Raw genomic sequence first — 14717 nt, 5'->3', positions numbered from 1 at the left:
ACCGCCACACGCGTGCCAGAGCAGTGGGAGCCACCTGCCTTGGAATTAATAGCGCCAGGAAGAAGTTAGAAAGCGATTAGTGCCAGTGCTGGCGGGCAGTGGCACGTGGGCTCTGGGCATGGCCGCTTGACTCGGCTTCTCGCCACCTTCCCAGGGGCAGGGCAAGCTCCCCACAGGGCATTCGGGGCACGGGCAGCTCTCACCCCCTGCCCCGCGGAGCTGGAGATGCTCCTGGGCTGCTTTTCATCCTCCCCACAGCCTCCAGCGAAGCATCTCCGGCGCGGGGACCGCCGGGGAGGCGCAGGGGGGAGGCAGGATGGCGAGGAGCAGGGGCTGTGCCGAGCTGCTGAGGATGCCCCACGCCTGGCATCACTTCAGGAACAGGCGGGTGGTCTGGTCACCGAGCAGGAGCCTTTGGGGAGGTGAAAAGAGAAAGAAAACTCGGGGTGAAGCGGTTGAGCTGTTGCAAGGCTGCAACAGAAACACAGCGACAGCCCCAGCCCGGGCTCACCCCGCGAGAAGGCGCGGATGGAGCAAACACGCGGGTTTGGGCGCGGGTTGGATCTTTGCTGCTGCCCTGTCACGGGAAGGAGAAGGGGAAGGAGCCTTCAACCCTTGGATCTCTCTCTGGGAAAGCGGCTGCTCGCAGCCTTGGGCAGAGCCCCGGGGAGGCAGGGGGTGGGAAGGGGGGTGTCAGCCTGCACCGCTCTCCTCACCACAGGGGCATCACGTACCTCACCAGCACGCTGACAAGGAGGGCAGCGACCATGGGCCCTACCCAGTAAACCCAGTGATAGTCCCAGTAGTTTGCTACCAGCGCTGGCCCGAAGGCTCTGGCAGGATTCATGCAGGCTCCGGACACGGCACCGCTGAAAGAAAAACCAAGCAGCCGCATCAGCCCTGCGGGACAGGAGAGCAGCTCCGTCCCCGTCGCTGCCGGGACAGGGCGATGCACGGGCTGGGTGGGGGCACTGGGCACCACCGTACCCCCCCGGGCGCCTTTCTGGGGGTCTGGCCCCGCTCGGGGTGGTCGGCAGGTTCAGGTGGCCACTTGCCAGTGGGCACCAGCCTTCGCTTTGTGAGCCCTCGAGGAAAACCCGGCGCGTGGGGCAGAAACCCGAGTGCCGAGTCTATTTTGGGGCTTGCCGGGAGCCGGGATTTTAAAGAGGGAAAGCTCTGTGCCGCGCGCAGGCAGCGGAGCGGGGCAGGAGAGACGACGGCGTTTACAGATTAAAGAAAACTGCAACAGATAAATATTTGCACAGGAGGCTCGTGCGGTGTTTAAATAAGAGCCGGGGATCCCGCTAGAGGGGGCACTGCCTTAACTAAACAATATTAACATTCATAACCGCGGGCGCTCGGTTCGCATGGCGGCGGCGCGAGGCCCAGGCCGCTCGCTGCTGGGCCCGGCAGCGCTTCCGCGGGGACACGCGGGCTCCGGGACAAAGCCCCTGTTCGCTCAGGGCTTCCCACGGCAAACACGGCCCCTGGGGTTTATCAGCCCGCGGCGAGGCTGCCCCGGCTCCAGGGCCACGGCCTGTCCCGTGCCCGGCCGGGCTGTGCCCCGTGGCTCTCCCCAGAAATAGCCGAGGGGCCAGCGGGCCCGTCTGCCACCCCCGTGGTGCGCTCGGCTTTCCCCCGTTTCAGGCCGACAGGTCCTGCCACATCCCTCCCTGGGCACGGGCGCCCCTGGGGAGCGGGGGGACCCTGACCGATGTTGGGGGCTTGGGGCCGCCCCCTGGGCTCTGCTCAGCACCCTCCCCGCAGCCGGCGGTCCCGTCCTGACCCCTGCCCGGGGAGAGGACTCGTGCGCTCACCCTGCCAGGATGTTGACCGTGACCGTGAAGCCGATGCAGAAAGGGGCCAGCGGGGTCTTGGTCCTCCCGTTGACGGCGCCCATGCAGGCCACGAGGATGAGGAAGGCGGTCATGGCGATCTCGCCCCCGAGGACGGCGGGGATCTGCTCGTCGGCCGTGATGCTGCTGAAGGCTCCTCCGCTGGCGTTGACGTAGCGCTCGCTCGGCGCCACGGCCTGCACGGGGGGACGCCCGGTTTGTGCCCAACACGCTCCATATTGTGGCCTTTAGCGGGCATATGTGCTCACCCTCAGGAGAGCGTGGGTGTAGCATCAGGTTAAAGAGGAGCTAATCTCAGCACTTTCCTCCTGAAAGCCAGCCTAAGCGCCTGGCAAATATAAACTCATTAGCGAAGGCTCTTAGCATCACCAGAGATAATGAGCCAGGCAGGGCTCTCCCGGGATGAGCCTCACCCAGCTGCCCGGGGAGGGGTTGAAGCGGCCAACGGCAACGGGCAGCACCCAACGCAAATCCAAAAGCGCCCTGAGAAGCGGAGGGAAACGCCGCGGGTGAAAGGGGCTGGAGCTGCGGGGTCCCGAGCATCCTTCTGGGCCTGATCAGCCCGCCATGACAGACTCTGGAGAGCAGCTGCCCTTGAGGATGAATCAGCCGGGCCCCAGCGCCGTGCAGAGGCGGCATCCCCACGTCTGACCCGAGCCTGCGCGGGGGGCGAGCTGTGCGAAAGCCCTGGGAGGGGGAACGGGGCGCCCCGGCCCCCAGCGCCAGGCCAGCCCCACAGCCCCGTCACCTCCTGAGACATCAGGGCTCCTAGTGACAGGCAGAACCGATGCACAGAGTCCCCCCCGCCCTCCCCGTCACTGCTGCTGGGGACCCCGGGGCTGGGCAGAGCGGGGGGGCCCTGCACCCCAGCATTAGCCCTGGCTAAAGAGGCTCCCCGGGGGTCTGTACCTTGGCCAGGCCGGCTCCCAGCACCCCCCCGCAGAGCTGGCAGAGCCAGTAAGGGATGAGCATGGTGATGTTCAGCCCGCCGACCAGCCACATGGCCATGGACACGGCGGGGTTCAAGTGGCCTCCGCTGCAAAGGAGAGAGAAGCGTCAGTGCGGGGTGCACCCCCGGGGGGGCTCCACTCCAGAGACCCCCAGGCGTTTCCAGGGAAGGAGCAGGGACAGGGGGTGTCCCCTGGCTGTGCGGTGGGCACCGAAGCCCCGGTGCAGGGGGGTTACACCACAGCAGTGATGGAGCCGGGACCCAGCCTGCTGGGACGTGCGTCCCCGGGCGGCAGGGAAGGGGACAAGTGCTGTCAGGCAGGGCTGAGGCCTCTGCCAGGATTTTCGGGGTTTATCTGCCCCTGCTCCATGTAAGGGCAAGGGCAGGCAGGTTGGTCTCTCCACATCCCTGCGTGCTGCCCTCCACGGCCCCAGGAAGGGTCAGCAGGAGCCAGCGATCACCTCGATACGAGACCCAAATCATTCATCTCGAAGGCCACATGCAAGACAGACTCAGGTACCTTCTAATTAAAACAGATTACCACAAGCCACGTGTTAACGAACAAGTTTCATAACCAATCAGCCCTAATAATAATTGCTGGTGAAGCCGATGAGTCAGAGTGTCTAGGAACTATAATCACATCTTATTCTCCCCCTGTAATTAAAGACCCATCACAGCAGAGCAAGAAGTGCTGTTGAGGCTACCAAACGCCTCGGCCGGGCAGGGCTGTGGCTGCAAATACCCCCGGGACGGGTGGGCACCCGGGTGCTAAAGGAGGACGTGTCTGCAAATAAACCGTGGCGAGAGCACCCACCCCCCTGCCCGCGAGCATCCCGAGCCAGGCTCCTCTCCAGACACAAATCTCTAAAACCTGACTTCAGGCTAAAACATCTCCCTGCGCAGGACCCTGAGCTGGCTCCGGGCTTCAGAGCTAACGGGGGACCCCGGAGATGTTTCTGCAGCCCCTCATCACAAAGCCCCACCACGCTGCTCCCCTCACCCCCGGCTTCACTGCGCAGAGGGTTTGGGGTGTAACAGGCACTGCCAGCCCGTGCACCCTGATCTGTGAGTCCCAGCTGGTCAAACCTCACCCCACAGCACTACCCCTCCCAATCAGGTACTGATAAACTATCAGTCAGGTTGCTCCGGGCTCCAGGGCTCACACACGAGCTCGGCTGAGCGGGGTGCGTGTCCCAGCCCGGCGTGTTGGGGGGGACAGCCTGGAGCCACCCCGTCCCTGGGCTGCGCAGAGCTGACTGGAGGGAAGGGAATGAAACCTCACAGGGACTGTTTCATCTTCCTTCAGGATAAATCTACATCTTAGCGTCAAACAATGAGCAGGTTTGTCTAAATGTTGCTTTTGAGTCACTGAAACCATTTGTAAATGGAATCCAAATTTTTCACCTGAAAATACACAGGGGAGTAGCATGCTCGGGTCAGAATGTTTTGTTCTGACATCCTTTTAAAAGGAAACATCTCAGCTTTCTGAAGGAAAAGCTGACTTCAGTTTTGCCCATTTTTATTAAAAGGGGCTAAAAATTAAAAGTTACACTCAACAGCCAAGCGAGCTCCCCCAGGCCCAAGGTGGCACGGACGCCCACCACCAAAGCAGCCGCGCCGTTAGCCCAGAGGCTCGATGGCAGCGTGGAGCTCCTGCAGCCACTAATATCTGGGGAGGAAAGATCCTAACGGCAGCGTGTGGGGAGACCCGAGCATCTCCTCCTGCCCACGCTCGGAAACCGTGGCGGGGGGGTGCAGAGGGGTGGCGGCTGGGGGGGCAGGCGCAGCCCCCGGGGCCGACCCCCCCCTTACCTGATGTCTCCCAGGACGGCGACGGTGAGCCCCAGGGCCAGCCCGTGTGTCAGGGCGGGCTGCAGCCTCCCCGTGCCCCCCGTGTCCTCCACCACCGAGAGGCAGCCGATGAAGATGAAGAGCGTGCTGCCCAGCAGCTCGGCCACGCAGGGCTGCACGTAGCGCTCGTACCAGTGGGGCTGCGAGGGCCTGGACTGGATGTCCATGTCCAGCACCTCCTTCACCAGCGGGGGACCACGCTCCACAGCGGCCATGAGCAGGGCAGGAGCAGAGCAGGCAGCGTCCTGCAGAGGGGCTGGAGAAACCGGGGATGCAGCTGCTTCTGAGGGGTCCTGGTGCAGGGATGGAGCACCCCGCGTGTCCTGCTGGAAGGCTGGCACCCTCCCCGCTCCGGTGTGAAGAGGTAGTGGATGGGAGGCTCTAAAAAATGGATTGGATTTGCATTGCTTAAAAAAAAAAAAGGGGGCAATAAAAGCTGATAGGCCAGCCCCCAGGAATATAAAAGCTCTTTATCACTGCCATTCCTTGGTTCAAGGCTTGGGGTGGTGGTTTTTTTTTTTTTTCTGTAGGTTTTTGTTGTTGTTGTTTTAGGGTTTTCTGCCAAGGCTCAGGATGGGATCCCTTTCATGTAGATACCCAGAGCGCCAGCACCTACACGAAGCCCAGCTGGAGCCTTCCCCGGGTGGCTTTTACTTGCTTGTGGTGCCAAGAGGTGGCACATGCCGGGAGGACCCTGACACCACGGGGGCACACAGGCAGCCAGGGCACCCTGGGAAAGGCCTCGTGTAGCTCCAGGGAGGGAAAAAACACTCCTTGGGGAAAAAATTCACTCCTGGCCAAGGCTTAGCTCTAAGTCTAAGGCCAGGTGTAACACAAGAGACAAGAGCCCTTCCCAGCACGGTGCAGCTGAGAGCCCCAAAACATGTGTGGGAGGGGACACGGGAGGAGCAGGGGGGGAAGGCTGCACCCCAAGGAAGGCATCACCCTGACTGGGGGAGGCAAGCTGGCGCCCCTCGCAGCCAGCCCAGGACTCGGAGCAGTGTCCTGGCTTAGGTGTGGAGGGCAGACGCCTCCAAAAACTGCCCAACGTTGGTACTGCTGGGCATGGCACACACATGGGATTTAACTTGTGTTACGTCAGTAACGCTTAAAGGCCTTTAAAATCTTAAAGACAGCATCAGCGTGGAGAGACGTATCAGCAATCCCCACAGAGAGCAGGTAAAGAAAAATCCTACAGAGCCCAGAGAGCCGGTGAAGTGACCGATTTGCCTTGAGTTACCCACGGAGCCTGCCTGAACCACGGCCAAAGCTGGTTCCCTGAGCCCTTAACCCTCATCCTGCCCAGGGCTCCTCAAGCTGGGGGGCCCCTACTCCCCTCGCCCTGCTCTCAAACGGAGGATTGCTGGCCAGGGTGCCAAAGGGACCCACCAGCAGCTGGGGAAGTTGATGTTGCTCAGACACTTCAAACCGAACCTCCCCACAGCCCGTGAGGGATCGGGCCCGAGCGGGGACAGAACCCACCCCGCAGGAGACGAGCGTTGTGGCATTTCACCTCCTTGAGCAATTGCCTGCCACGTTTTGTGTTTGTAGTGGGTAAGTAAGGATTGGGGCTTATAGATTTATTTTTTTTTCCCCCTCTTGTAAGCAAGGGTAAAGAACACCACGGATGTTTTATGATGTTTTCACAAGACACTGGGGATGGGAAGGAAATTTCCACTTGCCTGTCCCAGGGAGGGCTGTTGCTGGCCACACGATAGACAAGGGTTGGGCCAGAGCTCTGAGGGAAACCCAGTTCAGGCACCTCTAAACGAGCCTCTGTCAACGCGTTTCCCCTCCCAAGAGCTTGGTTCCTACAGACAAAAGGTCTTGGCATCAGGTTATAGAAATCACTGGAATACGGAGAGTGAGTGCTGGGGTTGGTTGGTCTTTGGGGCTCCTCTCTGAACCCCCTGCACAGACCTGTGGAACAGGAAAAAACCTGACCCAGCCTCATCAGCTCACAGAGCAGAGTCACCTGGACCCGGGTACATCGAATCCATCCGTCACCACAGCCCCCAGCACAACCAGCCCAGGGTTTCACTGGAGGCATTAACTCGGGCGAAAGGAATCCACATTTCAGTTGGTTTTTGGGGTATTCATGAGAGATCAGTGTAACACGTATCCAGATTTCACCTGGCGCTTCCCCCCAGCAGCTCAAAGCGCTGAACAAGCTCTGCTGCCGTCGTGTCAGCGCACCAGGAGGCGGCCGAGCGGCCCCAGGCCACCGGCAGCACCGGGCAGCGGCGTGGACGAGCCCCGGGCACCAGCCCACGGCTCTGCCGCTCCTCGGCCAGGGCAGAGGCAGCAAACGGCCCCTCCCAGCCGCTGCTGCCACGGACACGGCGCAGGAACGCTGCTGCCGGCGATGCCATCGCGCCCGGAGCGCTGGCGGGTCACAGCCCAAAAGTGAAGATTAACTCCATGTCCTTGGCTTTTAAACATTTACCGCTTTTCTTCAGGGAGCAGGGATGTTTGCCCGAGCCTTCTAGAGGAAATGCTCTGCCTTCGGGCAACAAAGGAATTAATTATTGCTAAGCACAGGACCCAATGTTGTGATCTTGAGGGACCTTTTTCCCCCCCATCAGCAGGAGCTCCAGCCAAGTGCCCGCCAGCACTGCCTGGGCATCCCGTGGCTGCCACGCAGCACTGACGGAAAAACCGCTGGAGGCAACCGGCTCGGGAAATATCAGCACTGTGCAAAACACTGACTGATTTGTTTTGGAAGATTAGGGAAACGAAAACATTTTTTGCAGGGCCGTGGCTGATGTGCTGCTAACTGAGCAGTTCAGCGGGTAGTCTCTTGCCTTCCTTGCTGGAGTTTGGGGAATGCTGCTGCTCTCCAACCACTGCCTCGGCGTGAGGGCGGTCACAAGGGAAAATAACACTCCCTGTACATAATCCAAGTTAACATCAAATACAGGGACAAACCCAAAGCAATAAAATAAGGATGCTATTTTCAGCTGTGGCTCCTGAAGTGCTCTCAAGCACGTAAATCCCACCTGAACCTCCTGATGGACAACGAGGCCGAGCAGCCACCTGGCTCATCACCAACTCATCCCAGCAAAGGGGCAGGACGGGCCCTGGCAGCGCGGGAGGAAAAAATACAAACTACCTATGTAGGAATTACCCCAAGTTTTCAGCTGTGCTACACTAGAAGCGCCAGAGGAGCTGCAAGACAAAGGGACGTGGAGGTGTTCAGCGTGGTCAGAAGTCCCACTGCCAGCCAGAGGAGCACGGGCAGAGCGAGGAGCTCCAGCCCGAGGGCTCCACCGAGCCTCGAAGGGAACAGCATCATCTCGGCACGCACGGGGCTGCCTGGACTCTCCCATGCAATCAGAGCAGCAATATACATCGTCTATATTTATCATCACGAATTGGCAGAGGTGGTGTTGGATTTCTCATATGCTTACCCTGAACTGTGACTTCCCTGCCCTCACAGCTCTCGAGCAGGATACGCTTTCCCCAACACGTAATAAGCGGTTGCTGCAGACCTAATTTAAGCTCCATCGCAATCCGACGTTACTCCACTGTCATTCTGAGAAGAGGCTGCTCCAGCACCTGCCTTTTCTTTAGAGATGCCCCTAACACACAAAGAAAACCACCCTGCTCTTAGCACCCTTTGCCCCTCACGGATAAGATTAAATACTTGGCACCAAGGTTTACTGAGTAAGCTTGACAGAAACTACGCTCGTGGGAAAAGGCGTGGGGATGAGAACAGATAAATCTGTTCATATTAGCAGACGCTTATTTTTGTCCTTGTTTGTGCTTGCACCGATTTGTTAAATAAATGACAACAGCAACTGTGTCAATTAGTTTAGTACAGGAAATGGTGGTACAAAACAAGCAACAGCTTCAAAAGATCCTTTTTAGGAACCGTAGAGAACATTTCCCATCTCCATCTACCTGGACAGAAACGCCCTATTTTATCCAGCCCCCCCCCAGCAATGTTTCATTCTGTTTCTCTCTGCTTCATCCCACGGATCCGCAACCTTTCATTTGCTTTTCTATACGAACCATCCCACCCAAACTCAAAAAAGCACTTCAGCGGACACTGAAGGACAAGCTCAAGTGCCATTAACATTGAACAATGCTGAAGTGTGGGACTTGAGCGTACGTGGAGTCTCTGCAGAATCAGTGCCAGCACATTTCATAGGACAGACTTGCGACTGCATGTCTATAAAAAAAGCTACCAACAACGTATTTCGGTGCTGCACAATGGTGTTGCTGCAAGGAGAGACCCCAGCGCAGCCAGCAGCCGTGGTCAGCTCTTTTAAAAAGCAATAAAGAAGGCAAAGGCAACTCATTTGACACTGCCTTATCTTTACCGTATTTATCTTGGAGACTGATAGTCTCAATGATTACACAACTGTTACTGAATGAGAACTTGCAGAATTATTTGCAGCTCATAGCAGTAACACAGGTTAGCTGACCTCTGCCCATTTATAGATCCCATATTGCATAATAGTTTTACTTCTAATTGCTACCGTAATGCTCGAGTGCAGATGGAAATTTCCAAGGGTTCTTAATACAGACTTACCGCTTTCTGCTGGAACGCGGGGACAGATTTGGGTCAGTTCTGCACACACAGAGTAGACTGGTTTTTGAGAAGGGAAAATAACCAGTAGGATGAAGCCACACTCAGACCTTAATTCTGGCATTTAACATTAAAATCCACCAAGCTCTCAAAGAAGGGACGGATGCTGCTAGTCCCATACACACGTGTGCGTCCTCCCTGCAGTTACCCAACACTTGTCGGCCTTGGGATAGTCGCGGGGAGCCTACAACAGAGCGTTTCTGTCCTCAATAACCACATTTCTCCATGCCTCAGCAGCAGAAAGACCTGAAAAATCTTGTAAGCTTGAAATGAGGAACTGGTAACTCTGCAGAGAAGCTTGGGATGCTAAGCACCAAGCTAACAACTGCTTTTCATTCAGTTCCTAGAGCTGGGTAATCTCTGTAAGGAACTAAATAAGTTAATTTTCTAGAAGAGGACTTCTTTTATCCATCTTTTGAGTGAGTAGGCAGTGCTCAGGCATGGCTAATGTGGGTGGAACACGGTAAAGTGCGATCACCTAAACTGTGGTTGAAGCTTGGACAGAGCGAGGATCAACACCCAGGAGCAGATACGAGGATTTTCTTGTACCTGTCGGGAAGAATTTGTGACAGGAGTCTCGGAGGCAGGCAAGGACCACGTGCTCCGACTCCCTCGGTTTGCCATGACAACTGCGCTCAGCAGCCTCCTTGTGCAAATCCTTCATAACCACAGACCCTGGGAGAAGCAAAGAGGATTAACAGCATCTTGCTTCCAGAACAGCAAGTACGACCAGAGGCCCTTCCCCTGCTGCCCCTTCCCGCTCCCCACGGTCCCTGGCAGGGCCCCCCAGCAGGAGCTGCAGCCCCCCACAGCCCAGCCCTGGGGGGCTCCCTGCAGAGCCGGCCGCAGGGCCGCAGCCAGCCCGGCTGTCGTCCCCCCCGCAGGTCCCACGTCACCCTGCTCCCCGCACGCACAGCGCACGGGAGGGACAGCCCAGCTGCCGCGGAACGGGAGGGACGGCGGGGAGACGCGACTTGGCAGGCGCTCCACGACCCGTTAGCAACATCCCCGTCTCCTCACCATGGGAGACTTCCAGAACTTTTCCTACCAATGACCCCAAAGCTCCTGCTGTTACAGACACAATCCCTACGTTCAGTAGGAAAGAGGAAACTATTCAAGTACTTCGAAGGGATCTTCAACAGAACGACACAGGTGTGGCTCTGACACGGACCAGAGCTAAAGTCAGGGCCCATCTGAGACACCCAGTGGCCAAGAGGCCAGGCTGTGCCCTTACCCGGGGCCGGCCCCAGCCCGGCCCGGCCCCCAGCCTGGTCAGGCAGCACGGGGTCGGTGGCAGCCGGCGAGCTCCTGCAGGCAGGGCCAGCAAACCCCTGGGAGCACCAGGGAAGGTGCCCGGGGCAGGAGGTGGCAAGGGGAAGGGCCGAGCTCCCGCACCACAGCTGGCTGGTTGGGGCAACACAGCTGACCTTCGCCTTGCAGTTCAGGCAAGCTTCAATGATTTTTACTTTTTTTTTTGCCCCCTCCTTTATACAAACCATTTGCAGGGATGAGTTTTCTTGTACTGTCAGTACAAATAACGCAGGCAAAAGGCTGGGCTGGGAGCAGGCGAGAGGCAGAGACTCACCGTGCAGCTCGGGAGCCGCTGCCGACAGGCAGGGTCACGCGAACCGCAGCGAGCGGCAGCACAAGGCAAAGACCATCTCTCCTGCCTAGAAAACGTTTCTCAACCCTTTTCAGCCAGTGGCTTTCCAGCAAAGTAGCATTGTTTCAGCAGCACCATCTCCAAACCCAAATATTCCCTGAAGAGAGATGGAAGATTTATTTATTTTAGTTAGCGTGATCCTGAGAACAAGACTGCCCACACCCGCTCTCCCCCCACCAGCTCCCGAGGTATCACAAATTCCTTTGATCGTGTTGTAGCCCTGAAGCACAAGGTGACCTACTTTCTTCACCACGGTTGGTTACTGAGCTAGAACAGACTTCTCTTGAAGACTTCTTGCAGCAATGATTCCCCTTCTCCTAGCGGGACGCTGAACCGTTTAGCTGAACAGCTGCAAGATGGAAAGTCAGACTCATCCAGACTAAGAGCAAACAGGGCACCATCGTGCCTCTCATCCCACGGCACCAGCTCTGCTCCTATGCCGTGTTCTTCAGTGCTTTCCTCAGATGAACAAATTATACAGGGACCTAAAATAGAAACTGATGAGCAGAAATTCCACCAGTATGTGCCTCATGCTAGCAGAGACATCATTTCCAAGCACAGAGAGGATTAAACTACGACAAAGACAAAAAAGACTGCGAGCGCACAGGGCCCATCTCCTGTAGGGAGCCGCATTCAAAGCCCATTTGTACGGAAAACACAACAGCTCAGTGGTTGCATCTTAATGTCAACCAGTTCAAGGGGAACAGATCTGCTTGTTCCAGAGCAGGTAAGACTTCAGCTTGGCTCCCACTCAAAGATCTGGTACAGGAGGCTCAAGGAATATGCTTTCAAAGGGGGTCTTGCCAAAATGAAATTGATAGTAGAGACGGGGCTTTTATGGCACTAGGTATTCATTCATTTTATTCAAAAGAAAATCAGCAGGATAGTCTTGTTGCCACAGAGCAAGCATTAGTCACTGCACAAGAAGACTCCTGCAGTGCAGAGGGTGTTGTAAGGCTTTGGGTTTGTTGGTGGGTTTTTCTGGTGGTGGTTTTGTTGGTTTTTTTTTAAATTCCTGATTCTTACTAACAGAGACATTAACTGTCAGGTAACCTGTCAAACTTAGCTATGAACAGATATGTGACACTACACATTGTCTCATTTCCCCCATCTTCATATTTAAGCACCTTTGACTCAGCTCTTTCAGATACTCTGATACATGTTAATTCAAACCAAGAGGTTTTTCAGGACAGACACCATCTCTCACCGGGTGCTTGTGCAGTACCCAACCCAGGTAATGCTAACGCCAGCAAGTCAGATCGGAGCTGTCTGTGGCCAGAGATCAGGGAGCAGAACATCAAAGAGTACCAGAGGCAGAGCCAGATGGTCAAAGCCGTACTGAGGAGTCTCCGATACCGAGAGGTTTGTCATCCGTTAATAAGTTCTTACTCCATAAACCGCAATGAAGGAAATTGCATCCACGTGAATACAGGAGGAATTAGCTTCTATACAGGCTAGAAGGGGAATCCTGAGAGAACACGGGCGAGATTCAAGGACAGTCGGGTACGGGTGGGGCTGGAGGGGCGGCGAGGGCGGACTCGCGGCGGCTGCGGAGCGCTGGCACGGCCGCCAGCACCACGCTGCGTGCCCAGGGGCTCGCCCGCCTGTGGGGCCACCCTGCTCACGTGGCTCTGCCCAGACCAGGGAACCGCCTCTGCGATAGCCTGGCACGGGCTGTGAGGGCAGGGCAGCTCCAGCGCGGGCTGTGAGGGCAGGGCAGCTCTCAGCCTGCTCCCCAAAACCACTGATCCTGCTGATAAAAAACTCCCCGAACTCCATTACCACAGTTCACCTGAAGCAAAAGGAACCTGAAACAGCACCAGGTCCCAGCTCAACCCCGTCCCCCCAAGCGCTGCAGCCCACTGTGAAGGTGGAAGTAGTAAAACATTTCCTGTTGTCCATCTCGGGAGCACCTCACTGCTTCTGCAAAATGGAACCAAACCAGTAAAGTACCCAACCTGTAGTCATGCTTTCATAACACCACGTCTTTGATCTAGCAAGTGAGTTTGCAAGACAGCACGCACCCCACAGGAGCAAAGCTCTCCTGTGAGTCAGAGCATCTGTAGGTGGGAGGCCCTCGTATGCTATACGCTCATTAAAAGCAAGAAAAGCAACTTAATGGTCCGCAGCACAATCCAAGATGCAGTACTGACGAAGTCCAAAAAAGTTTGAAGATCCAAATAGAAGACTTACCAAGATTTAGATTGGGGAAATAGCCTTTGGGCAAAGGACTGCATGGGGGCGACGGGGCACGAAGGTGAGACAAGCACCTCAGAACCCCAACCTCCATACGCACCTGCAGTACAGCAGTTCTTTTAGACAGTTATTTCATTTCTCCTCAAATGTAGAACAAAGAAAAACAAACAAACCAACCCATCCCAACAACCACCCAGTCCAAGGCAACTGTCAGGGAAGAGATCAGGTGTTCACAATTTCACACAGCTCAAGGCCTGGACTTGCGAAGACGTTAAAAAGATCAGGGGTCAGTATTTTCAGAGTAGCCATGCTTCAGGTATCAACAGCCAAGCTTCTGGGCAGCACGAAACCACATCAGCAGAACTGAGAAGTAAACTTTTACTGGACTGTGGCCCAGTCAGCAAATCTGACCCATCTTTCCATCACAGCGTAGGTTGGCTTTGTGGAGAGCACAGCCGTAATAAAAACCCGCTCTTCCAACTGATAGAGAATGACAGCAAGAGGAGGAAAAAAACACTGCAAATATAGCAGCACCGACTGAGATTCTGGAGTTCTTTGACCTTTTCTCTGGCCCCTGTCCCAGCCTAGGTAGAGACCCTTGTCATTTTGTCAGCATCGCATTAAAGCCCTTTCAAGCTGTCAGGCTCTGCCTCCTCAACAAAACCAGGACAGCAGAGGGAGGACACGAAGGTGTTTCCATAAGGAACCTTTTCAGTTTTTAAGCTCTGAATAGGGACCGCAAACACAAATTCGCACTGGCAATTTCAAATAAGGTTTTATCCATATAATACTTTGCCCTTGTGACTCTGATACTCTTCAGGAGGTTATCAGAGTTGTCTTTACTCAAACCTAAGGTTCTGGACCTTCAGAGGTGTGTTCCTGGCACAGACCTTCCGAAGGGGCAGACACCCAGAAGTAGCTGCACACCGCTATTCCTCTTCACGCCAGCTGAGTATCTACCCTTACACAGCTACACAGGTTAACCGAGGAGAAGCTGTGCACTGAAGACGGGCAAGGAGGCAGGATGATATCTTCTTCCAGGTCTCTGGCATAAACACTATGTTTAGCTAGGCAGTAAGTTTGGAAGACTGAGACTAAGTAAGACAGATTCACAGAGTCTGACTGAATTTAGCTCCTTGGGTTCACGTGAGGGTAAGACAGAGCAATGGCACAGTGGGAACGAAAAATAGTCAAAAACTGGAAGTAACAAGAGGGTGAAAGCAGAAGGCAAACCCCAGCAGGTGCAGGCTGTTGAAAGCAGCAGGCGAACCGTCCCCACGCAGCAGAACGGCTCAGCAGCGAGTCCACTCCCAGTCCAGGCAGCAAAGCCCACGGCCCCTGGTACAGCTGCGCCCAGGAAGGAGCTGGGATGGCAAGGTGAAAAAATGAGACGCGTCCTTCTGGTCTCCTGCATCTGCAGAGAGAAAGGGTCAACGCTAAGGCAGGCACAGCTCACACATGTCTCTTCGTAGAAGAGGGGTACAGATAAGCCCAAACATCTAAAACGTGCAGGCATAAACATACCATCGATATTGTTATCTAGGAAGCAAAGGTTATAAGCTCCTTTCATAACCGCACAGTCCATCCCTTCCCTTCGGGGGCAGAGTT

The 14717-nt window shown here is 55.9% G+C and overlaps 1 protein-coding gene across 1 annotated transcript; it reads right to left on the bottom strand.

The window, feature by feature from the left end:
• Positions 1 to 369: 369 nt before the first annotated feature.
• On the bottom strand, positions 370 to 4871 carry AQP8 (aquaporin 8). Its single transcript, XM_074919712.1, has 5 exons — positions 4618 to 4871; positions 2766 to 2892; positions 1818 to 2032; positions 735 to 869; positions 370 to 412 (listed from the first exon to the last, which is right to left on the bottom strand). The coding sequence occupies exons 1-5, from the start codon at positions 4869 to 4871 to the stop codon at positions 370 to 372; spliced, it is 774 nt and encodes a 257-aa protein (XP_074775813.1).
• Positions 4872 to 14717: the final 9846 nt, after the last annotated feature.

Source organism: Athene noctua, chromosome 15 (assembly GCF_965140245.1).
Source record: "Athene noctua chromosome 15, bAthNoc1.hap1.1, whole genome shotgun sequence".
Taxonomy (NCBI): domain Eukaryota; kingdom Metazoa; phylum Chordata; class Aves; order Strigiformes; family Strigidae; genus Athene; species Athene noctua.
The sequence above is the reverse complement of the archived record's forward strand: the minus strand, read 5'-3'. Positions and strand labels throughout refer to the sequence as shown.